The sequence below is a fragment of the Carcharodon carcharias genome, chromosome 9, assembly GCF_017639515.1.
Source record: "Carcharodon carcharias isolate sCarCar2 chromosome 9, sCarCar2.pri, whole genome shotgun sequence".
NCBI classification, from domain to species: Eukaryota; Metazoa; Chordata; class Chondrichthyes; order Lamniformes; family Lamnidae; genus Carcharodon; species Carcharodon carcharias.
Genome location: NC_054475.1, coordinates 9155524 through 9181914, shown reverse-complemented (window position 1 = coordinate 9181914; position 26391 = coordinate 9155524). Strand labels below are relative to the sequence as shown.

General features: G+C 40.5%; 1 protein-coding gene across 6 annotated transcripts in view; it reads left to right on the top strand.

Moving 5' to 3' along the window:
- The window catches only part of LOC121282219 (nuclear transcription factor Y subunit alpha-like), a 64197-nt gene that overhangs the window by 8063 nt on the left and 29743 nt on the right, over positions 1-26391 (top strand). For 4 of the 6 annotated variants that reach the window (XR_005944017.1, XR_005944019.1, XM_041195813.1 and 1 more), the window contains exons 2-4: positions 22579-22708; positions 23305-23445; positions 24899-25030. Coding sequence is in view for 2 of the 6 variants with exons in the window: in XM_041195813.1 (XP_041051747.1) it covers positions 22637-22708; positions 23305-23445; positions 24899-25030 (345 nt within the window). In the remaining 4 variants the exon portion in view is untranslated. Of the gene's footprint in view, positions 1-10645; positions 10723-22578; positions 22709-23304; positions 23446-24898; positions 25031-26391 lie in introns of those variants that run through there. The other 2 variants (XR_005944018.1, XR_005944020.1) reach the window with 2 other exon arrangements.

The window sequence follows — 26391 nt, the reverse complement described above, 5'->3', positions numbered from 1 at the left end:
TGTGATGCTTCAGTTATAGAACCTTGGCCATAACCCATTTGGAGTACTGTATTCTGTTGTGGGCACTATACCACAAAAAGGATAGATTGGCCTTGAAAAGGATATAACACAGATGTACCAGAATGTTAACAGGACTTACCAGGTTAATTTCTGCTTAACCTTGCATTCCCTCAAATATAGAAGATCCAGAGGTAATAAGATGGAGGTGTTCAAAATTATTCTCTCTTCCACAGTTCCTAGACTCTCACCACAAAGAAAATTTTCTGACTTGCCTTCCACAATGCAAAATGGGCGACCTCACACTTGCCCATTTTGAACTTCAGTTTTGTGCACGATCATCTATGTCCCTTTATAACGTCCTGCTCCTATTTATGTAAAGTACAGTGCTTCCTAATTGAGTGAATTAGGAGTAGGCTACTCGGCCCCTCGAGCCTGCTCCATCATTCAGTATGATCATGGCTGTACCGTTTGTTGCCTGCAAACTTGAATAAACTTTCCAAGTCTTAGCCATGACTCAGTGGTAGCACTCTTGTCTTGAGTCAGAATGTTATCTGAGGGAGTGTTGCACTGTCAGATGTGCCATTTTTTTGGTTGAAATATTAAAATGAGGCCCACTCTGCCCTTTTAGGTGAGTGTAAAAATCCCATGGCATCACTTGAAAGGGCATTCTCCATGGCGTCCTGGACAATGTATATCCCTCAGCTAACATCCACAACGCGACTTGCCCGTAATCACATGGGTATTTGTGGAACCTTGCTGTGTGTAAATTGACTGTCACATTTTCTGCATCACAACAATCATTAAAATACAAAAGTATTTTGTTGGTTGTAAAACATTTTAGGTCAGCAAAGTCGTGAGAGCGCAAGTTTTATTTCATCCATGTTATTGATATACAGGGTAAAAAGCTGAGATTCCAGTACAGATTCCTGATAAACACCATTTGTTATATCCTGTCAATCAAAGGTGTGTTCTGTTTATCCCTACTGAGTGTTACCTCCCAATTACTGACTGACACCACACAGTCGTCTCCAGTTATGATTTTGTATTGTTGATAATTTCAATTGTGGAATCTTTTCAGTTGTCTGCTAGCAATCCATATAGACAACATCTGTTAGACATAACTTACCCTTCACGCTAACTCTTCACTCAGCTTGTACTATTCCATGTACTCCCTTTAACTTTCTCAGCACTTTCAAAAGGAAATTGAATACGCTTAAAAAGGAAATATTTGCAGGACTGTGGTTACAGAGCAGTGTGGTAGGCTAATTGGTAGCTCTCCAGAGAGCCGGCACACCCATGATAAGCCAAATGGGCTCCTTCTGTACTGCATGATTCTATGAAAAGTGTCCCTGATAGATCCTGGTAACTTCTCTATAGCATGTTAATCTAAGTCATGTGCATGTCCCAGTTTGACCCAAGGGTTTAAAGAACTTGCCATGACTAAAGAAAACTGAGGAATCCCCCTATACTTCTACCTGATGTTAAATCTTCTGATATCAGTATCTAATCATCCTTAATAATGGGACTATTGCTTTATATGCTGATGAGCATGCACTAACACGGCATCTGTCCAGTGTATTTAGGCTTTCTGTTTCCAAGCTGGACTTATGTCTGCTGTTAGCTTTTCGAACTATGTTACTAGAGTGAAATACTACTAATTGCTGATTTTTCACTCATAATAGTCATGGTGGGAGAAATTTGAATTCAGTGCTGTTGTTGACTTTTAAAAATCTAATGCACTTTAAATGCAACATATTTGAAGCTCAGAAGATTCATTGTCCCTTATTGCAGCTGGATGGCACAGAATTATCAAAATAGAAACTAGGAGCAGGCGCAGGCCTTTCGGCCCTTCGAGCCTGCTCTGCCATTTAATATGATCATGGCCGATCCTCTAGCTCAACGCCATATTCCCACTTTCTCTCCATTCCCCTTGATGCCCCCAATATCCAAAAATTTACCAATTTCTTTCTTGAATATACTCAGTGACCTGGCCTCCACAACCTTCTGTGGTAGAGAATTCCACAGATTGACCACCCTCTGAGTGAAGAAGTTTTTGCTCATCTCAGTCCTTAATGGCCTGCCCCATATCCTGAGACTGTGGCCCCTAGTTCTAGACTCCACAACCAGGGAAACATCCTCCCTGCATCCAGCCTATCTAGCCCTGATAGAATTTTCAATCAGATCCCCTCTCAATCTTCTAAACTCTAGTGAATACAGGCCCAGTCGAACCAATCTCTCCTCATACAACAGTCCTGCCATCCCCAGTATCAGCCTAGTGAACCTTCGCTGCACTCCCTCTATAGTAAGTACATCCTTTCTTAGGTAGTGAGACCAAAACTGCACACAGTACTCCAAGTGTGGTCTCACCAAGGTCCCATATAACTGCAGTAAGACATCCCTACTCTTGCAGTGAAGGCCAACATACCATATGCCTTCCTAATTGCTTGATGCACTTGCCTATTTACTTTCATTGACTAGTGGACAAGGATACCCAGATCCCTTCGTACATCCATATTTCCCAATATATCACCATTTAAATAACACTTTCTGTTTTTCACACTGAAGTGTATAACTTCACATTTATCCACGTTATACTGCATCTGCCATGTGTTTGCCCACACATACAACTTGTCTAAATCACCCTGAAGCCTCCTTGCATCTCCGGTCTGTCAACCAACTCTCAATCTATGCCAGTATATTACCCCCAATCCCATGTGTTTTATTTTCTCCCACTAGCCTCTTATGTGGGACCTTCTTGAAATCCAAATAAACCACATCCACTGGTTCTCCCTTATCTATTCTATTAGTTACCATCCTCAAAAAACTCCAGTAGTTAAGCATGATTTCCCTTTCATAAACCTATGCTAACTTTGTCTAATCCCATTAATGCTTTCCAAGTGTTCTGTTACCATTTCTTTTATAATAGACTCTAGTATTTTCCCACTATTGATGTTCGGCTAACTGGTCTGTAATTCTCTGTTTTTTCTCTCCCTCATTTTTTAAATAGTGGGGTTACATTTGCCACCCTCCAATATGTAGGAACTGCTCCAGATTCTGTAGAATTCTGGAAGATGACCACCAATGCATCCAATATTTCCAGAGCTACTTCTTTCAGCACTCTGGGGTGTAGATTATCAGGTCCTGGGGATTTTTCAGCCTTTAACCCCATTAATTTCTCCATTTTTTTACTAATGCTGATTTTCTTCAATTGCTCCCTCTTACTGGACCCTTGGTTCCCTAACATTTCTGAGAAATTATTTGTGCTTTCTTTTGTGAAGACAGAACAAAAATATGTGTTCAATTCTTCTGCCATTTCTTTGTTCCCCATTATAATTTCCCCATTTCTGACTGTAAGGGACCCACATTTGTCTTTGCTAATCATTTTCTCTTCACATATTTATAGAAGCTTTTACATTCAGTTTTTTTGATCCTTGCAAGTTTACTCTCATACACCATTTTCCCCTTCTTGATCAATCTTTTTGTCCACTTTTGCTGAATTCTAAACTGCTTCCAATTCTCAGGCTTGCTTTTTCTGGCAATTTTATATGTCTCCTCTTTGGTTCTAATACTATTCTTAATTTCTTTTCTAAGCTATGGTTGAGCCACCTTTCCTGTTTTACATTTGCGCCAGACAGTAATGAATAATTGTTGTAATTCATGCATACGTTCCTTAAGTATTAGCCATTGCCCATCCGCTATTAACCCTTTTAGTAAGGTTCCCCAGTTCATCATTGCCAACTCATGCCTCGTAGCCTCATAGTTCCCTTTATTTAGATTCAGGACTCTAGTTTCAGATTCAACTTCTTTACTCTCCATCTTAATGAACAATTTTATTATGTAATGGTCAGCCGCTCTTTCCTCAGGGACCCCGCACAATAAGATTGTTAATTAATCCTTTCTCATTGCATAATACCCAGTATAGGATAGCCTACTCTCCAGTTGGTTCTTCAACATATTGGTCTAAAAAAATCATGTACACATTCCAGGAAATCCTCCTGCATGGTGTTATTGCTAGTTTGGTTTGTTCAATCTATATGTAGATTAAAGTCATCCATGATTACAGTTGTATCCTTATTGCATATGTCTTTAATTTCCTGCTTGATGCCTTCCCTTACATCTCCGTTACTGTTTGGGGGCCTATAGACAATCTCCACCAATATTTTCTGCCCCTAAGTGTTTCTTATCTCCACCAAAACAAGTTCCACATCATGATTTGCCAAGCCAATATCCTTCCTATTGCAATGATTTCTCCTCTACCAACAATGCTACCCCACCTCCTTTCCCTATTTGCCTGTCCTTCCTAAATATTGAATACCCCGGACGCTCGGTTCCCATCCTTGGTCACTCTGCAGCTAGGTCTCTGTAATTGCAACTATGTCATAACCCTTCACATCTATTTGTGCTGTTAATTCATCTACCTTATTGCGAATGCTCCGCGCATTAAGATACAATGCCTTTAGACTTGTCTTTTTAATCTTGTTAGACATCTTAGCTTTACTTCGCACTATGACCCAATTTGTTTTTTGCCCTTGTTTTTTTCTGCCTTCCACTTTTCTTTCTTTTCTGTCTTTTGTTTCTTTCCTTGTTTCCTCCTCTTCTGTCTCCCTGCTCAAGTTCCCATCCCCCTGCCATTCTAGTTTTAAACCCTCCCCAACCACACTAGCAAACACCTCCCCCCGACACCCCCGCCACACCGAGTACATTAGCCCCGGTTCTGCCCAGATGCAACCCATCCTATTTGTATTGGTCCCATCTTCCCCCGAACCAGTCCCAATGTTCCAGGAATCTTAATCCCTCCCCCTACACCATTTCTTCAGCCATGTATTCATCTGATGTATCCTGTTATTTCTACTCTCACCAGCACTTGGCACTGGTAGTAATCCTGAGATTACTACCTTTGAAGTCCTGCTTTTTAATTTATGTCCTAACTCCCTATATTCAGCTTGTAGGACCTCGTCCCTTTTTTTACCTATGTCGTTGGCACCAATATGCATCAGGACCACTGGCTGTTCACTCTCCCCCTTCAGAATGCTCTGTAGCCTCTTCAAGACATCCTTGACCCTAGCATTAGGGAGGCAACATACCATCCAGGAGTCTCTTTTGCAACTGAAAAATTGCCTGTCTGTTCCCCTTACTGTTGAATCCCCTATCACTCTAGTCCTGCCACTCTTCTTCTTCCCTGCTGATGTAGCAGAGCCACCCGTGGTGCCATGGACTTGGCTCCTGCTGCTTTCCCTTGAGAAGTCACCTCCTCCATCAGCACCCAAAACAGTATATCTGTTAGAGAGGGGGATGGCCACAGGGGACTCCTTTACAGTTCAAAGTCCTTACCTTATTTTGTTTAAGCTAATGGACTGCAGCAGTTTAATTAGTAGAAAAAGTAGAAATACTCACCTGAACCTACTTACCAATCAGCTGCCCCCCCCACACCCCGGTCACTTCACATTTTGAATCGTGTCGTCCTCGTATTTCAGCCCCGAGTCTCCCTGGAACTCTTGCTTTGTTCTCACACCGCTTTCAGCCCCAAGTCTCCTGGAACTCTCGCTCTGTTCTCACACCGCTTTCAGCCCCAAGTCTCCTGGAACTCTCGCTCTGTTCTCATGCCGCTTTCAGCCCCGAGTCTCCCTGGAACTCTCGCTCTGTCCTCACGCTCCTTTCAGCCCCGCTGTTTTTAAATCTCCGCTCTGACTCTCAACTCCCACTCCTTTTTAAATCTCACCAAGACTGCCGCTCCTATCACACTGTCTCCCCGTCCTGCTCTAGGGGGACCACCAGCTGTTTTATCTGCTCCCTCCTCTTGTGCTATTTTTCTTACTTTTTTTTGCTTACAGTAGTTAAAGATTAAATAAATTTCAATATGTATTAGACCAATCAGATTAATCAGTTCAAATGATATGGTGATCTAAAAATGCATAAAGATGTGTGTTATTGAGAAAGGAAGTGTAACCATTAAGGATAGCTTCCACAACTGTAATGAAAAGTTTGGATCTTCAATGTGCCAGAATTTATTAATTGGATCATATAAGCCCTTAATTTTGTGAATAGTCTTGTTTAAAATCCAAAAATAAGTAATTATTGGAGATATCACTAGGCGCATCCGACTCCCATATCACAGGGCATCTTGTAAGATTTTCTGAACTAAACGATTAACATATTTGGGAGTTTGCATTTGGAAATAAGTAGAATATAAAGTTGGGAAATGTCAAATCTAGTAAAGGTAAACTGTGAATCTAGCAAACTGCTGAATCATAATGAAAGATTACCAAAGTTCTGTCCAATTCAATAAACTGACAATAACTGACACTTGTGTAGCACCTTTTACATAGAAAAATATCTCGGTGTTTCAGAAAGACATAGATGAAATTGAATGCCAAACCAAGAAATATAGCATTTTAAAGAGGGCCTTACAGAAGTAGAGAAAGACAGAGGTTTTGTGAGGCATTTCCAGACATAGAGGCCAGATGACTAAATGTATGCAGAGAATGGCAGGGTTCCAGAAGAGATCAAAGTCTGAGAAGCCCAGAGCTCTGGTGGCGGGAGTGTTTAGTTGTAAGGTTGGAAGTTTCAGAGTTGGGGAAGGGTATGGCCAGAAGGATTTGAATGTGGTGTTGAGAGAATTTAAAATTGGACCAGGAAACAGTGTAGGTCAACAAGGACAAAAGCAATGGACATTTGGAACTTGATGTTGGTTCGATTACAATGGTAATACAGAAATCATTTTTTAAAAATGTGGTGAAAGAATGAGCAGCAAGCAGATCTGCATTTGTCCATTTTTTCCTTTTTACCATTTGTCGGTAAATAATAGAAAATAATTAAGTTTACTTAATGCTATATAACAGAAATTGCTTGCTCACCATCCTACTTCAATGTGACCTTTCTTACTGAACAAGTGCCCAAAATTGAAATCAGTAGCAGGGAAGAATCACTTTTTTTCTTATTTCTATTTTGTATGTTATAGCACAGTTGTGAGCAACCTATGTTTTACATGTTGAAAATGGTGTACATGGCCAGTTGGAAAAGAATACCATAGAAGATTAGGAAAAATATTGATTGTGTCCGCAGTATTCATTGGTAACCTGTATTGATCATGTGGAGCTTACATGTTGTTTCCATGCAGCGAACTGCTTCAAATATTTTGGAATGCGAATTTTAGTTATATAGAAGGCAAAAATACAACAGAAATTCTACAACTGAAGTTGACATGCCACAACCTAAAGTCTGCATTTTAACATTTATGACATTCAAACTCATAAAAGATTCACCATCTGCAATGTGGTTGAATTCTAGCCTGCAAGTTTTGATTTCACCTCACCCAGTGAGCCATCAGAGCACCCTGTGGCCATTGAAAAAAATAATCATGTGCAAAGCTAGGTACTGATGTATCAAATGACCCACAATTAATGCTTTAATTCTGTTGAAATGCCTGGATGTGGTGACTTAAAAACATCACAAAGGGTGTGTAGTACACATTAATTGCAAATTCTTCTTCTATCATGTGGACACCGGTGTTCTAAGTACCCCTCTTGACATCTTTGCTATATTAGATCTTGGAAGATGCTGAAAAATCAGTAATGTACAGTAACTCGAAATAAAAACAGAATATGCTGGAAATGTTATTTCATATTTCCAGCTTCTGCAATGCTTTGCTTTTGTCATAATGAAACTCAGCTGTACACTGTAGAATGTAAATAAGAAATACAGGTGCCTGTCTTATTATTTATAAAATTGAAGTTTTCTGAAATGCTTGCATCTGTGAATGATGCAAACGTTTATCATAATTTGCAATCTTAATTTTTTTAATCTCTTCTGTTTGTTTTCCTGCACCTACAATTGCTATGTAACTAGTAACAGCAATTTGTAAATAATATTTTACATTTCACGACTGCCCGATTACTAGCTCATTAATCAACTTCACATCCATTGACGTGAAATTTATGAACAAACTTACGAAGACCTGCATTATTTTTTTGTTGCTCCGTTCGTATCTTTCTCCTCCATTTTCCTGCCAACAGCTTGCTGAGACAAAATAGGAAATATAACAGATACAAAGATTTTTAATAAATGCAAATTGGGAAAATCTGTGGAAGTCTGATTTGGTATAATTACTGCTACTGAGTTTTTATTTCTTAAATTGGCTATTGCCTGTACCAAGCTGATAAATTACATGGAAAATAATTGAAAAAATAAAAGCACATTTCTTCAGATATTCTAAGCACATGATAAGCAGATGCTTTCATCCGCGACATCTCTTTTGAAACAGTTTCTAAAAGTCTTGTACTTAATGCATTCACCAGACCACAAAGATTCAGGCTTTGAAGTGGTCACATTTCCACCTGGCTGATTAAAATGATTTTGTTAAACAGGAATGAATGACAGTTGGAAAGGTTCTGAACGTACCAATAAACAAGTAACAAACGTTGACACAAACTGGCAGTCAGCAAACCATTAATTATTCAAAATGAAAAACAATTATTTTTTTTGGAAATTATTGAAACTACACTAATTTACTGTCAAGCTACTATATTAATCTTTCAGAGCTAGATAAATGTGTTTTTGTCACACTTACATGTACATTTCTTGCAGCTAGTCAGTTTAAATTTCATATTTTTGAATGAATGACATAAGAATTCCTTAGAGAGCTTTTTCTTCACTCTTATAAACCTTTTTGTTTCTTTTTGAACATTGACGAGAATCACCACAGCAAATCAAAGTCTAGGAACTGGTATCCTCTTTCCTGCCTCTTCATTAAGTAACTTACCTCCAGCAATTTCAATCTCCAACTCTGCTTCCCCGATACATTCTCCTTGAGTTTACTGTCCTCCTGTCCTCCATAATCTAAGCTCTGTTACCCATATTCATGGCTTCTGCCTTGATCTTGGTATCTCCCATGGCTTCTGGATTACTGATGAGCCATCTCTGATCACTTCCTTATATTCCTTACCACCTCAAACCCCCCTCCCCACTACCTTCCAACCCCATTTCCTAATATGTTCATTCTTGGGCAATCTCTTCTACGTTGTTTACAGCTGCCTAGAATTTGGCACTCCATTTACAACTCTCATTTGTTCAGCCCTATCTTCACTGTCTATTTCAAGTTGTTGTCATCTCTTCCATCACTGACAACTCCCTTCCTCCCTTTTCAAAACAGCTGCAATCACCACTTTCTCAAATAAGCATCCCTGTGCCCTTGAAGCCTATGCCATTACCAATTCCATTTATTCTCCAAAGATTCCACAGCTCCAACTAAATCCCTCTAATTGGGTTCCTGATAACATCAAAATGTCTTTAACCAAAGTTATAAACAGCATTCCTATGAATGGCTGTGGTGCATTTTTTCCACCTGGACCCCTCTGCAGTCTTTGCTACAGGTGGCATTGTGGTACTGTCACTGGACTGGTATTCCAGGGGACCCAGGTTTGAACCCTACCATGGTAGATGGTGAAATGTGAATTCAATAAAAATCTGAATGATGACCATGAAACCATTGTCGATTGTTAGAAAAACCCATCTGGTTCACTAATGTCCTTTAGGGAAGGAAATCTGCCATCCTTTGCTGGTCTGGCCTACATGTGACTCCAGACCCACAGCAATGTGGTTGACTCTTAAAACCCTCCGAACAAGAGCAATTAGGGATGGGCAATAAATGCTGGCCTAACCAGTGACGCCTACATCCCACAAACAAATTTTTGAAAATGTTGAGCTTGCTTATGATTCTTATAATTCCTATCCTGCAGCTTGATGGGACTGCCCTTGTTTGATTCCACTTTTACTTGCCCAATTGTAGCCAGAGGATCTTTATCAATAGTTATTAAGGAAGTAGTAACATGACATTTAGAAAATCATAATACAGTTAGGCAGAATCAACATGGTTTTGTGAAAGGGGAATCATGTTTGACAAATTTATTAATGTTCTTTCAGGATGTAACAAGCAGGGTGGATCAAGGTGTACCAGTAGGTGTAGTATATTTGGATTTCCAAAAGGCATTTGATAAAACGCTGCATAAAAGGTTACTGCATAATGTAAGAGCCCATGATGTAGTGGGTGATATATTAGCATGGATTGAGGAGTGGCTAGCCAACAGGAAGCTAAAGAGTTGGTATGAATGGATAATTTTTAGATTGGTAAGCTAACGAGTGAAGTGCTATAGGGATCAGTGCTGTGGCCTCAAATATTTACCATCCATATTAATGGTTTGGCTGAAGAGACTATGTATTGTAGCCTAATTTCCTGATAATACAAAGATAAGTAAGAAATCAAGTTGTGAGGGGGATGCAAAGGGATATAGATAAGTTAAGTGAGTGGGCAAAAATTTGGCAGATGGCACATAATCTGGGAATATGTGAGGTTTTCCACTTTGGCAGGAAGAATAAAAAAAGTAGAATATTGTTTTAATGGAGAGAGACTGCAGAATGATGAGGTACAGAGGGATCTAGGTATCCTTGTACGTGAACCACAAAGTTAGCATGCAGGTGCAGCAAGTGACAAGGGCACTCAGAAAGCATACCTCTGCCATACTATGTTAACTCAACGCTATTACAACTATGCAGCTGTTAGTCTTTTCCTTGTCTGATTGATGCTCTGTAATTACAAATCTGAAAAAATAAATCATTTTAATAAGAGCTTCCATCTCGCTGAGGAGGCTTCAGGCCAATCCACATCCAAAACCTGCTCTGAAAACTCTGCTCATGTTTTGATGACTGAGACAAATTCCAGCACAGCAGGTGAGACAATCAATAACATTCTAAATGAAACAACCCACAAATTCCTTTTTGTTTTGAAAGTCAGTTCACCTTATTTCCCAATCATAACAAAACTCACATCTTTGCCCAAAATAGTTTTTCCTTGGGCCATACTCTATCTGTTTTGTTGAAATTCGTCCACTAATTTTTGAGGTATTGTTTACAAACAGGGGTGAAAACATAACTGGAATCCTGCCTTCAGCGATGGAGTTAATTAGGAAGGCAAATAGAATGTTGGTCTTCATCACAAGGAGAATGGAGTAGGGAAGTCTACAGGGCTTTGGTGATATCGCACCAAACATAGTGTGTACAGCACTATATTGGAAGCAGTTTAGAGAAGGATCATTATGCTGATTCCTGGGATGAAGAGGATGTCTTAGGGTTGGGCCTATACTCATTGGAGTTTAGAAGAATGAGGGGTGATCTTATTGAAACATGTAAGAATCTGAGGAAGCTTGACAAGAGTAGATGTTGAGAGGATGTTTCCCTTCTTGGGGAAATCTAGAACTAGGAGGCACGGTTTAAAGATAAAGGATGCCCCATTTAAGATGGAGATGAGGAGGGATTTCTCCTTTCAGAGGGTTGTTAGCCTTTGAAATTCTCTTCCCCAGCGAGCTATGGATGTTATGTCATTTAATATATTCGTGAGTTAGGCAGATTTTTGATGGACTTGGGAGTCCAGGGTTATGAGGGAGCAGGCAAGAAAGTGGAGTTAAGGCTACAATCAGATCGGCCATGACCTTATTAGATGACAGAGCAGGCTTGATGAGCCAAATGGCCTATTACCGCTCCTATTTCTTATGATCTTAGTCTCTCTTTGCACCTATGAAAAGTCACCTCGGGGGTTCCCCAAGGCAGTGTTCTTAGATCCAGCCCTTTCCTCATTTACACACTGCTCTTTGACAGCACCATCCACAGATATGTGGCCAGCTTCCACATGTATGTTGATGCCACCTAGCTGTATCTGTCTCTCCTTTTGAGTTTGTCCACTGCATCTGTGCTATAAGGTTGCTAGTCCAACATTATCCTGACAGTTTTCTGCAGCTAATCATTGGGAAGACTGGCTCTCTTTTCAGTCTTTGCCACAAAATCCTTACCATTGTCTCAAATTGAACCAGTTCGTTCACAAACTTGGAATCTTAGTTAGCCTCAAGTTGAGCTTCTAACTCATATCCATCAAAAGACTGCCTACTTTTATATCTGCAACATTATCCTTTTGAAACTCTTATCTTTTATGCTTGATGACGCCAATGCTCTTCTCACATCTCTGCCTTCCAGAAACTTTAATACATGCAAATTGCTACTGCCTGTATCCTACCAGTACCAGGCCACATTTGGGCCATTATCCAAATCATCGCTGATCTGTTCTAGTTCCTGGTCCCACAATGCCTCATTTTAAACTCCTGTGTTTAAATTCCTTTATGGCCTTACCCCTCCTTGCTCCAGTGATGTCCTTCCATGACAACATGCACTGTATTGTACAGTTTGATGACTCTGCTTCCAACAGTTTCAGAGTGAAGAATGAAGTGAAACAGGGCTGTGTCCTAGCCCCACTCTGCTTGGTATCTTCTTCATGCTTCTGACTTTTGCCCTCCCTGCCGATATGGAAGGAGTCTACTTGCATATTTGATCAAATGGCAAGGCTCTACAATCTATTAAAATTAAAAGCAAAGACAAAAACACTTCACATACTGATCAGAGAACTCCCAAGTGCTGATGATGCTGTGCTGGTCACCCATATAAAAGCTCAGATACAAAGACTCATGGACTGTCTCTCCCATGCCTATAACTTGTTCTTCCTGACTATGACTATCAAGAAAGTTGTGGTCATGGGACATCTCAGCTCCTGATCACACTATATACATCCCACTGGAAATAGCAAATACTGCTACCTTGGGTGCACTCTGCAGACACTCTGTGCTTGATACACGCATAGGGAAAGCAGCTAGCACCTTCAGCCAACTCTCAAAATACGCATGGAATAACATCAAGTTGACCCTTAGGACCAAGCTGATGATTCATAAAGGCTGTGCTTGCAGCACCTTACTAATTGGTTGTGAAACATGGACGTTCACAAGGACGACTTACAGCCATCAAGAAAAGAAGCTCAACAATTTCCATCTTTGCTGTCTGTGGAGCATTATGTGTATATCCTGGCGGGAGAAAGTCATAAATGGGGCAGTCCTCTCAAAGACAGAGTTCTCAAGTTCAATAGCAGTTATCAAACTGAGGCAGATTCATTGGATTGGGCTCATCTACAGGATGGATGACAATCACATACCCAAGAACTTTCTGTATGGTGAAGTAGTCGGAGCCAGGCAACCAGTTGGACGCCCAAAACCCGCTTCAAGAATGCTTGCAAGTGTGGCGTGAAGGCCTTAAGCATTGATTATTGCATCTGGGAAGCACTAGTTAGAGAAAAATGGCAACACCTGTGGGCTGTCTTGCACCACCACAGTGACCTAGTGGCTACAGTGGCTTGGCAACAGGCGCTAACACCAAAAAATTAGCCCACAACGACACCCAGCAGCTTCATGTGTGGCGTTTCTGGCAGAACCTGCCTCTCAAGGATTAGCCTTTTCAGCCATCAGCAAAGCTGAGTTATATGAAGACACCCCATCTGAAATAGAAGGAAGGTAAAATAAGATAAAATTCCTGTTCCTGACTTCTGTCTAGTAATTCATTCTAGCAGGTGCAAATATATAGATAACTTGTTGGGGGTTAATTTCGATTCTGATACACCACACTTGGAAACTGGTGTCTGCATGATACATCAGGGGATATCATGAACTGCCAAGTTCAGCCAAGATGGGATAAGGGAAGAAAATTGCGAGAGGAGAATAAATACTTTGAGAGGTCCCTCAGTCTATTAATATGCTAAATCTCCTGAATTCTCCCTGTAAATTCAGCCTTGTTGCCTGTAATCTGGCCAATGTCTCATTTGCTCACATAGCAAGTGGGAACCTTGCAAGCGCCCCACAGAAGTAAACTATTAATCAGCTTCTTCACAGACAGCTATGTGAGTTGTATCTGCTGTTACTCATGCCCTTCATTTCAAAAATAGTTAACATAGTTTTGTTGAATAGTTTAGATGTTGAGGGGGATGGTGGTGTACTGGTAATATCATTGCAATAGTAATCCAGAGATTTAGGCTAATGCTGCAGGGATAAGGGTTCAAATCCCACCATGGCAACTGATAAATAAGGAATTTAAAACTAGCCTTAATAATGGTAGCCATGAAACTGTCATTGACTGTCATAAAAACCCATCTAGTTCACTAATACCCTTCAGGGAAGGAAATCTGCTATAGTTACCTGGTCTGACTCCAGATCCACAACGTGGTTGTCCTTTAATAGCCCTTAGCCCTCTGAAATGGCCAAGCAAGCCACTCAGTTCAAGGGCAATTAGGGATAGGCAATAAATGTTGGCCTTGCCAGCAAAGCCCCTGTCCCATGAAAGAGTAAAATAAACATGAAATATGCAATAGTAGTCTGAGCTATGGATTGCACATTTGAGCAAGTTTGATATGGGCCTCATTCCATTGCAATAAACCTTTGCTATTTCAGCATATAAGATATACATAAATGATGTAAAAGCTTACAGTGTAAGTGGTGATTTAAAAATAATGGTCATTTCCTACTGCCCAAATGTCTATTTTGTTCCTTTCAAGTAGCATTTATCCAGTCTATCTGATCTCTAGTTGAATTGCCAATGTATTTCTGCCAGTGAAAGTGTTTTATTGAACAGTAGAAGCAATCTACTTTGAATTATTGATAGAAATGGGTACTGAAAGAAAGGTTTTAAGTGGCACACTAGGCAAAAAAATGTTTTAAGTATTTTACCAGATTTCTATTATGTTTCAATTTCTAGGTCTTCAGAGTTATGCAGAGTTCCCTCATGTGTTAGGAAATAATCACTACAACAGTCTTGAACAGTCCCACAGTTTTGAAGATCTTAACATAATTAAAATTGTCCTTTTGGAATCGATATTTTAGTCAAAGTTGCTGATACTCATTGTACCTGGTGTCTCCACTTCCTTTTCAACCCCTCATCCAGTAATGCACACTGTGGTTCAGTAAGGGAACATTATTTTCTTTCAATGGCATATGAAGGGAGTATGTACTAATATTTCTAGTACAGTTTTCATTGAAAATATAATAAACATGAAAGACAGAAGTTGAAAATTTAAAATAGATGCTATTGTGGCTGCTTCCATTTTTCTCAGTCCCTATTTTCAATTTCATCAACACAGTAGCTTTGGGTAGTCTATTCTGTATGGACTACAATTATTGATATTTAAGGCTTCTGTAACCAATAACAACAACGTTTGGATGGAACCTTTTGAATCAATTGTGATCTTGAGGGAAGTGGCATAACAAAACTGGTTTAATTCTTAACCTTTTGTTTGCCTGAATTTCATACAGCTTGCAGCAATGGTGAATACAGTATAGCACCCCAAGAGAAAAATGCTTATATGAGCTTTTATGTTACAAAGAATAATATGAAACCTTTGAATTCTAGAAACATAAGATTCAGAAATGTCACCTTTTGTGCTACTGGCTTTTGAGTTCTCAATTTCTTGAGACTGTTCAAAGCAACCACTTGCTTATGCAGTGGCAGATCACGGTGTTAACTCTTCCTGAGCTGCCTGGAAATTGGACTTACAATCCTTCCTCACCCACACAAATATTAACAAACTGGTGGAAACTGGTTTAAACTGACATGTTGACCAAAAGAAACCCAATCAGAATGAGAGGTGAAAGCTTCAAGTTCAAAGGTGATGAGCAGAATTTCTGTACGTCACAGTTGCATGTAAGCAGGAATTGCAATGAAGAAAACTTTCCACCCTTCAAAGTATAGGGGGAAACTGGACTCCAGAAATGGCTGTGGCATCGAGGAGCCTTAGCAAAACTGGAGTCGGTGGGAATCAGGAGGAAGGCTCTCTGCTGGTTGGAGTCATACCTACCACAAATGAAGATGTTTGCGGTTATTAGAGATCAGCCATCTCAGTTCAAGGACATCACTGCAAGAGTCCCTCAGGGTGGTGTCCTAGGCCCAACCATCTTCAGCTGCTTCATCAATGACCTTTCGTCCATCATAAGGTCAACACAACGTTCAGCACCAATTCCCCAGATACTGAAGCAGTCCATATCCAAACGCAGCAAGACCTGGACAATATTCAGGCTTGGGCTGACAAGTGACAAATAATGTTCATGCCGCACAAATGTTAGGCAATGACCATCTCTAACAAGAGAGAATCTAGCCATCGCCTTCGACATTCAATGACATTACCATCACTGAATTCCCCCGCTATCAACATCCTGGGGGTTACCATAGACTAGAAACTGAACTGGACTACATAAATACTGTGGCTACAAGAGCAGGCCGGAGGCTAGGAATTCTGCAATGAATATCTCACCTCCTGACTCACCAAGGCACAAGTCAGGAGTGTGATGGAATACTCTCCACTTGCCTGGATGAATGCAGCTTCAACAACACTGAAGAAGCTTGATACCATTCAAGACAAAGCCTGCTTGATTGGCACCCCTTCCTCAAACATTCAGTCCCTCCTCCACCAATAGTACCAGCTACCAGATGCACTGCAGAAACTCACCAAGGCTCCTTAGACATTACCTTTCAAACCCACGACCACTACCATATAGAAGGACAAGGGCAACAGACAGATGGGAACACCACCACCTGGAAGTCCATCTCCAAGCCACTCAGCACCCTGAAATATATCGCTGTTCCTTCACTGTTGCTTTGTCAAAATTCTGGAACTCCCTCCCTAACTGTGGGTGTATCTACAACCCATGGACTGCAGCAGTTCAAGAAGACAGCTCACCACTTCTCAAGGGCAATTAGGAATGGACAATAAATGCTGGCCTAGTCAGCGATGTCCACATCCCATAAATGAATTGTTTAAAAATTGGAAATTGTAATTAAGCAAGTTGAAAATAAGCGGTTTGACTATTAGCTTTATTAAACAAATTGATCAATTTATTTGCGAAATGCTTTCTAGTAAGTTGAAGGAATATCCCAAGATTGTGAATTCCCCTTAGCAAGTTTACAGATGTTGCTCTCACCGCTTATCTAAGCACTTAAGTAATGAAAATAGAATTTTCATTTTATGACACATACATCATTGTTTCCCATTAAAGTAGTAGCCCTAAGTATATCACTAAAGTTAATGCCTACCAGACAGTTGTTTGTCTGTTTCAAAACCCTAAGAAATTTTGATTATTAGTCAAATTAGAGATTATCAATTAGTGAATGGGGCAGTTTAAATTAATGTCTCTATGACTTGTAGCTTGCAACTATAGCCTGGTATTCTCGCATTTAAATGGAATGGTGGAGCATATGGCCTTTGTTCCCAAAATTGATAAGCAAATGGTGGTTCAATGTAAAATGCAGATTAGGATAGACATGACTGTAATGGCTGACATTATTGCATTGAAGATTATCATAATCAAGATCATCGATGATATCTTAATTGCTTGAACATCAAGACAAGAACATGCTTATAAGCTAGGGACTTTCTGTTATTCAGTTTTTCTGTTCTTCGTGTTGCTAGCTGGGACAGGCATGAATTGGGGTCCACAATCATAGGCTACATTTGGAACATCCAGGTATCTGAGGGTTTGGAAAAAAGATTTGTCACTACAGTGAATGTGACCATACTATCTTGTTTGTTCTTGGGATGTGTGTAACTTGAGGAAGGCTGCATTTATTATCTATTTCTAGTTGCCATGAAAAAGCTGCCTCCTTGAACTGCTAGCTTCATTGTGAACACAGTGCTTCACTGATGGTGTTAGGCAATTCCAAGATTTTGGCCCAACCACAACGAGAGAGTGTTGATCTAGATCCAAGTTAGAATTGGGGTATGGTTTGACGGGGAACTTGGTATTGACAGTATTCCATGATGTTTCCACACTTGTCCTTCTCAAAGGTAAAGGTTACAGGGCTTGGTGGTGCTGTCAAAATAAATTAGTTGAGTTATTGCAGAACATCTTGTAGGTACTACATACTGTAACTGCAGTGTGTTGATGATCCATGTAAGAAGTGATTATTCCATCACAGGCCTGAATGACACCTTGTAGGTGATAATTTTGAAGAATCAAGTGAGCCACTCATCAGAATATCTAACCTCTACTGAAATTGTCACTGTGTTCGTATGGCTGGTCCATTTAGGCTTCTGGTCAATGATTCCCAAGCTGTTGAAAGTGGGGGATTGGTGTGCCATTGAAGGTCAATGGAAGTGGGTTGGACTTGTTGGAAATAGTAAAGTCTGGCATTTGCATGGCACTGATGAGGGGAGAGTGACTGCCCTTGACATCAAGGCAACATTTGACTGAGTGTGGCATCAAGGAGCCCCAGCAAACTTGAAGTCAATGAAAATCAGGTTGTGGGCGGAAACTCCACTGGTTGGAGTCATAGCTATTGCAAAGGAAGATAGTTGTGGTTGTTGGAGGCCAATCATCTCAGTCCCAGGACATTTCTCCAGGAGTTCCTCAGGTTAGTGTCCTGCACCCAGTTATCTTCAGCTGCTTCATCAATGACCATCATAAGATCAGAAGTAGGTATGTTTTTTGATGATTCCATAATATTCAGTACTATTCGCAACTCTTCAGACACTGTCCATATGGGGGCAAGACCTAGACAACATTCAGGCTTGGATTGATAAGTAGCAAGTAACTTTCGCGCCACACAAATGCAAGGCAATGACCATCAACAAATGAGAATCTAACCATCTCCCCATGACATTCAATGGCATTATCATTGCTGAATCCCCCACTATCAACTGTTAGAAACTAGAGATAGCTTAAGTAATATATATTTGTATTTGTGGGTGTTAGGAATAAACTATAGCTTTAATTTTAATTATTTTTTATTTTTGTGTGTTAAGGTGAAACCTGGGTCCAGCTTCATTTAGAATTTTTCTCTGAGATGGAGCTGGCAGGTCTGAAGCCCTGTTTGTATACCTGCATTTTTAATGAGGTTTTAGGACTCTTGAAGTGAAGAGTTGTGTTACCAAGTTAGAACAAACACAAGGTAGAAAAAAAACTGTGCTGTTGCTTAGCAACAGGGGTCCAAAGAGAGAGACCCACAGAGATACAGGGAGAAACAGAAAGCAGTTTTAGTTCAGTTGTATGTGGAAACCACAAGGTGAAGATAGAAAAGTCTCAGAACATAGAAAGGTCCCAAAACCAGGGAGTGGGACAAGGGGGAGGTCCCAAGAAGATGATCTAGTCAAAGGAAAAGAACAGGAATCTGGAAAGGGTCCTGTTAAGTGAAGTTAAGTGAGGAGCAGAGGAAAAGGCTAAGAATTAAAGGGACAGAGCTGCAGGAGCAGACTCAGAACAAAGTGGGCTTGTGAGAAGTGGTGGAAGGGGTCAACAACAATGTTATCAAGCAGCACTTCCTTAGCAATAACCTGCTCACTGATGCCCAGTTTGGGTTCTGCCAGGGCCGCTCAGCTCCTGACTTCATTACAGCCTTGGTTCAAACATGAACGAAAGAGCTGAACTCCTGAGGTGAGTTGAGAGTGTCTGCCCTTGACATCAAGGCTGCATTTGACAGTGTGTGGCATCAAGGAACCCTAGCAAAACTGGAGTCAATGGGAATCAGGAAAATTGGCCGCTGTTTGGAGTCATATGTAGCAGAAAGGGAGATGGTTGTGGTTGTTGGAGGTCAGTCATCTCAGCTCCATGACATCATAGGAGTTTCTCAGGGTAGTGTCCTCGGTCCAACCATGTTCAGCTGCTTCATCAATGATCTTCCTTCCATCATAAAGACAGAAGTGGGGATGTTCGCTGGTGATTGCATGATGTTCACCATTCGTGACTCCTCAGATACTGAAGCAGTGCATGTCCAAATGCAGCAAGACCTGGACAATATCCAGGCTTGGGCTGACAAGTGGCAAGTAACATTTGTGCCACTCAAGTGTCAGGCAATGACCATCTCCAACAAGAGAGAATCCAACCACCTCCCCTTGATGTTCAATGGCATAACCATCACTGAATCCCACACTATCAACATCCTTGGGGGTTATCATTGACCACAAACTTAACTGGACTAGTCATATGAATACTGTGGCTATAAGAGCAGGTCAGAGGCTAAGAATCGTGCTATGAGTAACTCATGTCCTGACTCCCCAAAACCTGGCCTCCATCTACAAGGCACAAGTCAGGAGTGTGATGGAATACTCACTGCTTGTCTGGATAAGGGCAGCTCCCACAACACTCAAGAAACTTGACACTGTCCAAGACAAAGCAGCCTGCTTGATTGGCACCATATCCATAAACATTCACTCCTTTCACCACTGATACACATCTACAAGATGATTGCAGGAATTCACCAAGGCTCTTTCGATAGCACCTTCCAAACCCACAGCCACTAGCATCTAGAACGACAAGGGCAGCAGATAGATGGGAACACCACCACCTGGAGTTTCCCCTCCAAGTCACTCACCATCCTGATTTGGAAATATATTGCCGTTCTTCACTGTCGCTGGGTCAAAATCCTGGAACTCCTTCCCGAACAGCACTATGGACGTACCTACACCACATGGACTGCAGCAGTTCAAGAAGGCAGCTCACCACCACCTTCTTAAGGGCAACTAGGGATGGGCAATAAGCACACCACTCGTTGTATTTTGTCAACCTGCAAAATACCCATTTATGCCTACTCTCTGCTTCCTGTTAGCCAGCCAATCATCTATCCATGCCAATATGTTGCCCCCTATATCATGAGCTTTTATTTTCTGCAATAACCTTTGATGTGGCACTTTACCAAATGCCTTCTGGAAATCTAAGTACAGTAAATCCACTGGTTCCCCTTTATCCACGGCACATGTTACTTCCTCAAAGAGCTCAAATAAGTTGGTTAAATATGACTTCCCTTTCACACATGTTGAGTCTGCTTGATAACCTTGAACTTATCCAACTGTCCTGCTATAGCTTCTAACATTTTCCCTATGACAGATGTTAAGCTAACTGGCCTGTAGTTTTCTGCTTTCTGTCTCCCTCCCTTTTTGAATAATGGAGTTACATTTGCTATCTTCCAATCTAATGGGACATCCCCTGAATCTAGGAAATTTTGGAAAATTAAAATCAATGCATCAACTATCTCACTGACCACTTCTTTTACGACCCTAGGTTGAAGTCCATCAGGACCCAGGCACTTTACAGCCCGCAGCTCCAACAATTTACACAGTACCACTTTTCTGGTGATTGAAATTTTCCTAAGTTCCTCTCTCCCTTCCTTTTCCTGATTTATAGCTGCTTCTGGGATGTTACTTGTATCCTATGTAATGAAGACTGATGCAAAATGCCTGTTCAATTCACTTACCATTTCCTTTTTTTTCCATTATAAATTATCGAGACTCACTTTCTATAGGACCAACGCTCACTTTGTTAACTTTCTTTTTTAACTATTTATAGAAACTCTTACTATCTATTCTTATATTTCTGGCTAGCTTTCCATCGTACTCTAAATTTTCCATCCTTATTAATCTTTTTGTCTTCCTTTGCTGTTCCTTATATTTTGTCCAATCTTCTGACCTTCCACCCACCTTTGCACAATTATATGCTTTTTCTTTAAGTTTGATACTGTCTTTAACCTTTCTAGGTAAAGGTCCCTTGGAATTTTTCTGACTTGGTGGAATGTACTCTGAAATATCCCCTTAAATGTTTGCCATTGCATCTCTATTGACCTATCCCTTAAATTAATTTGCCAATTCACTTTAACCAGGGGGGTTCCAACAATACTTAAGAAGCTCAACACTATCCAAGACAAAACAGTCCTCTTGCTCCATCACTTAAACGTTCACTCCCTCCACAGTGGCAGCAGTATGTACCATATACATGATTCACTGCAGCAACTTGCCAAGGTTCCTTCAACAGCACCTTTCAAGCCTGTGACTTCTACCACCTAAAAGGACAAGGGCAGCAGGTGCATGGGAACACCACCACCTGCAAGTTTCCCTCCAAACCACTCATCATTCCATCACTATCACTGGATCAAAATCTCAGAGTTCCCTTTCTGACAGCACTGTGGGTGTACCTACAATACTGCAGCAGTTCAAGAAAGGGACTCACAACTACATTCTCACAGGCAATTAGTGATGGACAACAAATGCTGGCCTTGCCAGTGATGTCCACATCCCATTAAAGAATATATAAAAATAATGATGACTGCCATTTGTCAGCTCAAGCCTACTGTTGTCCAGCTCCTGCTGTAACCTGGAGAGTTTTGAATTGAACTGAGCACTGTGGAATAGTCAATAAACACACCCACTTCTGACCTTGGGTTTGAGGGAGGCTCGCTGATGAAGCAGCTGAAGATTTTTTAGGTCAGAAACGCTAGCCTGAGAAACTCATGCTTGCTTACCTGCTGTCTGGCCTTTGATCATGAGCACCTTCCGACGTGACAACCAGCTTTGAGGGCAGAAAGCAAAGGGGAGGAATACAGAACAACCAGGAGGTATTGTTGTACAAGATCTTAATTAAGTTACAATTTTTTATAGATTTTGAGCAATCCATTATCGAAACATTGAGGAGGTAGGAGAAAAGAACATTTTCATAGTATGACCTCCATTGTCAGACTCTTCCTACAATATGTTTGGTTGGATGCATTTATCCATATTTATATATTTCAATCATGAATTTTAAACCTCATGCAACCTGTATCTTGCTGTCTTGCCTATCTTACCTACATATGCTTATATTGTTTGGAATGTTGTGATAAATCTAGAAAATTTGTGCAGTACCTATAACTGATACCAGAAAGTTTACAAAATGAATTAGAATTTCACATCTTGCTTTAACTATTTTTTAGGTTTTGTTCAATTTGAACAACATTCTGCCAAGAATCTGCTTACATATTCACGTTAATAATGGAACAGTACACAGCAAATAACAGCAATTCAACTGAACAGATAGTGGTTCAGGGACAGATTCAACAACAGGTATGAATCCAATAGGTCAAATACTTCCATTTGTGCATGTGGTTTACTGTGATTTGCATTTACAAATTGTACTCTACTGCCAGTCTTCAGGTGGTATGCAGGAATGGATAACTCACTCTTTTCCCTGTCCTTTCTCGAAATCAACTGCAAGACTAGAAATTTGCTGTATGGGCAATGAGGCCAGTTTTTTTTCCAATTCATTCATGGGATGTGGGCATCGCTGGCTGGGCCAGCATTTATTGCCAATTCCTAATTGCCCTTATTCAGAGGGATTTAAGAGTCAGCCACATTGCTGTGGATCTGGAGTCACGTGTAGGCCAGACCCACAGCAATGTGACAGCAGATTTCCTTCCCTGAAGGACATTATATATTACAACAATTGGCAATGGTTTCTCAGTCATCATCAGACTTTTAATTCCAAATTTTTATTGAATTCAGATTTCACCATCAGCCGTGGTGGGATTCCAACCCAGGTCCCCAGAGCATTGAAAATGATATAGGTGTTGTACATGCACTGCATCTGTGTATCTATAAGACAGCACTAATACTCTGCTTTTATCTTTTATGTTATCCCTCTCTATTGTTTATTGGTCTAGAGTCAGCCATTAATGGTTCAAGTTAGTGGTGGTCAGCTCATCACGTCAACCGGTCAGCCAATCATGGTTCAGGCAGTACCTACAGGTCAGGGACAGACAATTATGCAGGTTCCTGTCTCCGGAGGACAAGGTATACAACAGGTCAGCATATAGTTCTTTCTCATAAAAGAATCACTTTTCTCCTCGTATTAATTCCTTTGATTTAGGGATAATAATATTTCTGTTGTATTGATCCACAACTATTGTAACAAAATAGTGTGTGGATGTACTAAACTATTCCGACTAGCTTTGATTCCTGCCCTGTGCTGAGTTGACCAATCTCAGCCAGAGATAGGTAGTGTAATTCAATTGATTTCCATATTTCTGAAGGTTTAAAATCAGCCAGGGGTCTACACTGATTACGTTCAGATGATACCTGCTGGAAAATGCCCTTGTTGTAGATGTCATGTCAGGACATCATTAGGCTCAGTAATGATGTTTGCTTGTTGAATAGCCTAACAACACTCACTGCTAACACATGAAGAATGGCCAATGAGGTAAGGTCTCCGAGAAGGTTACCATCTGTGCAAGCAAGAGACAGCACTTTCAGGGGAGGAATGAAGGAAATTGTTTTTTATATATATAGGTAGAATGATGCAAATAAACTGGCTAGAGTGAATTCCCAAACAGAGGCTGTTGTAATAGTTCCCTGATATGATTTTTTCCAATAGTGTTCTGTCATGTCACCTGATAGATTACATCCCCAAACGGTAACGACCTTAGTGACCTTACTTCTGGATTGCTGGATTTTCTTTGCTTAATAAATTGACAGTCTATAAATTCATAATTTTGCGTCCCTGTTAACAACTTTCATATGTAATAGTATCTTTGAATTAATAAAATGTCCCAGGACACCTCAAAAGAGCATTACCAAACCGAATTTCACATCAAACCATGTGAGGAGGTATTTGGACAGGTGACCAAAAGCTCAGCCAAAGAGGTAGGTTTTAAGGAACATCTTAAAGGAGAAGTGACTAAGTAAAGAGGTATTTGCAGGACTTTAGAAAAAGAACAGGGGAACGGGACTGATTGGTGGCTATTCCCAGAGAGGCCGCACAGGTACAGTGGACTAATTTAGATGGAGCTAAGTATGTTTTTATTGGGCTGTTGGCTGGTTAAATTGTTTTTTTTTCTGGGGCTTCAAAACATAAGCACAACTTTGCATATGCTGAATATTGAGAACTTCAATTTGGAACAATGTGATGATCGATGGATTGAACTGAGGTAAAGGGAATCAGTGAATAAGGCTACCTGAAGCAGTGATCTCATTGGCACTTGGAATGACCTTTTCTTGCTCCATTATAATTTATAAAAAACAATAATCACTTAAAGCAAAAGTAGATCAGTTCATTCCAGTATCCAGTAGTGGATTCTGTTGATAATATATCCATGAGGAGTGTACCTTGTAGCTTTCTATTTGTAATAGAGTCATTGATATAATTTGCCAGACTCAAAGAACGTACAGGACTTTCAGCTTGTTCTAATCCACAAGCAATTATTGCATCTTCATATAATTTGTAGTTACTAATATGGACTGTTTATGCATTCTTTTTAGATTCAGCTGGTTCAACCAAGTCAGCTCCAGCTTCAAAGTGGACAGGCTGTTCAGGTCCAGAACCAACAAGGTCAGGCACAACAAATTATTATTCAGCAGCCTCAGGCAGCTGTGACAGCAGGACAAACACAGGTAAGTTACCTGAATACTAAAAGTGCATAGGATACATACATAAAAAGTAAATCTTTGTAGGGCTATGGAGAACAAGTGGAGTGGTGGTTAATTCAGAGAGGCAGCACAGATAAATTGGGCTGAATAGCCACCTTCTGTGTTATATGTTTCCATGATGCTATTGGGATAGGTGGGGAGGGGGATAATGCAGGAGGTATTCATATTTGGAAGGAATAGGATTGATGGTAGAAATTAAGTTTTCTCATTCCAAGATTTCTTGTGTTCGAACTCTAGATGGCATAGAATTGCCAGCTTTTGCCCAGTCCAGAATCAACAGATGATATTACTTTGGTAAAACAGGTTTGCTTATGCATACATTTTTAAAAATTGCAGCATTCAATAAAGTTCATTGTCCAGTTCAAAAGAAAGACTTGCATTCATACAAATCACAACCTCAGGAACTCGCGAAGCACTTCATAACCAATTAAGTAATTTTTGAAGTTTAGTCACTGTTGTCATGGCAGAAAGGTGGCAGATAATTTTCCACACAGCAAGGTGCCACAAATAACAATGCAAAAATGACCAGATAATCAGTTTTAGTGATTTGGTTTAGGGGCAAACTTTGGCCATAATAGTGCCATGGGATCCCTTATGTCCAGCTGAAAGGGATGGGAGGGCCTCTGTTTAACATCGCATTTGGCAGTGCACAAGAGTGTTGGCCTAGGTTTTGTGCTCAAGTCTTGGCATGGGACTTGAACCCTCAACCTTCAGACCCAGAGGTAAGAGTGCTACCACTGACCCATGAATGAAACTAGATACTGATTATCCTAGAAGTAATCCAATTTTTGTGTCTGTGTTTTTTTAAATATTCGTTCATGGGATGTGGGCATTGCTTACTACACCAACTTTTATTGTCCGTCCTAAAGTACCCTGTTCAGAGGGTATTTAAGAGTCAACCAATTTGCTGTGGGTCTGGAGTCACATGTAGGCCAAACTGGGTAAGGATGGCTGATTTCCTTCCCTAAAGTGAACCCGGTGGGTTTTTACAATTGATGATAGTTGTCGTGGTCACCATTACTGAGACTAGCTTTATATTCCAGAATTTAAATTCCAAAAAATGCTGTGGTTGGATTTGAACCTGTGTCCCCAGAGCATTACCCTTACCTCTGGATGACAAGTCCATAATTCCTTGTACCTCATCAAATACATAATTCCTGTTTTTACTCAGAAGCCAAGCCTCATCGGTACCACTCGTACAACTGACCAGAAGGTGTTTGAGTGTGGAAATTGGCAACTCGCCATTCCATTACACTTGTCTTTTTCACCTTACACCTAGAATTACAAATCTCAGTCTATATTATGCTGCTATATTTCCATATATT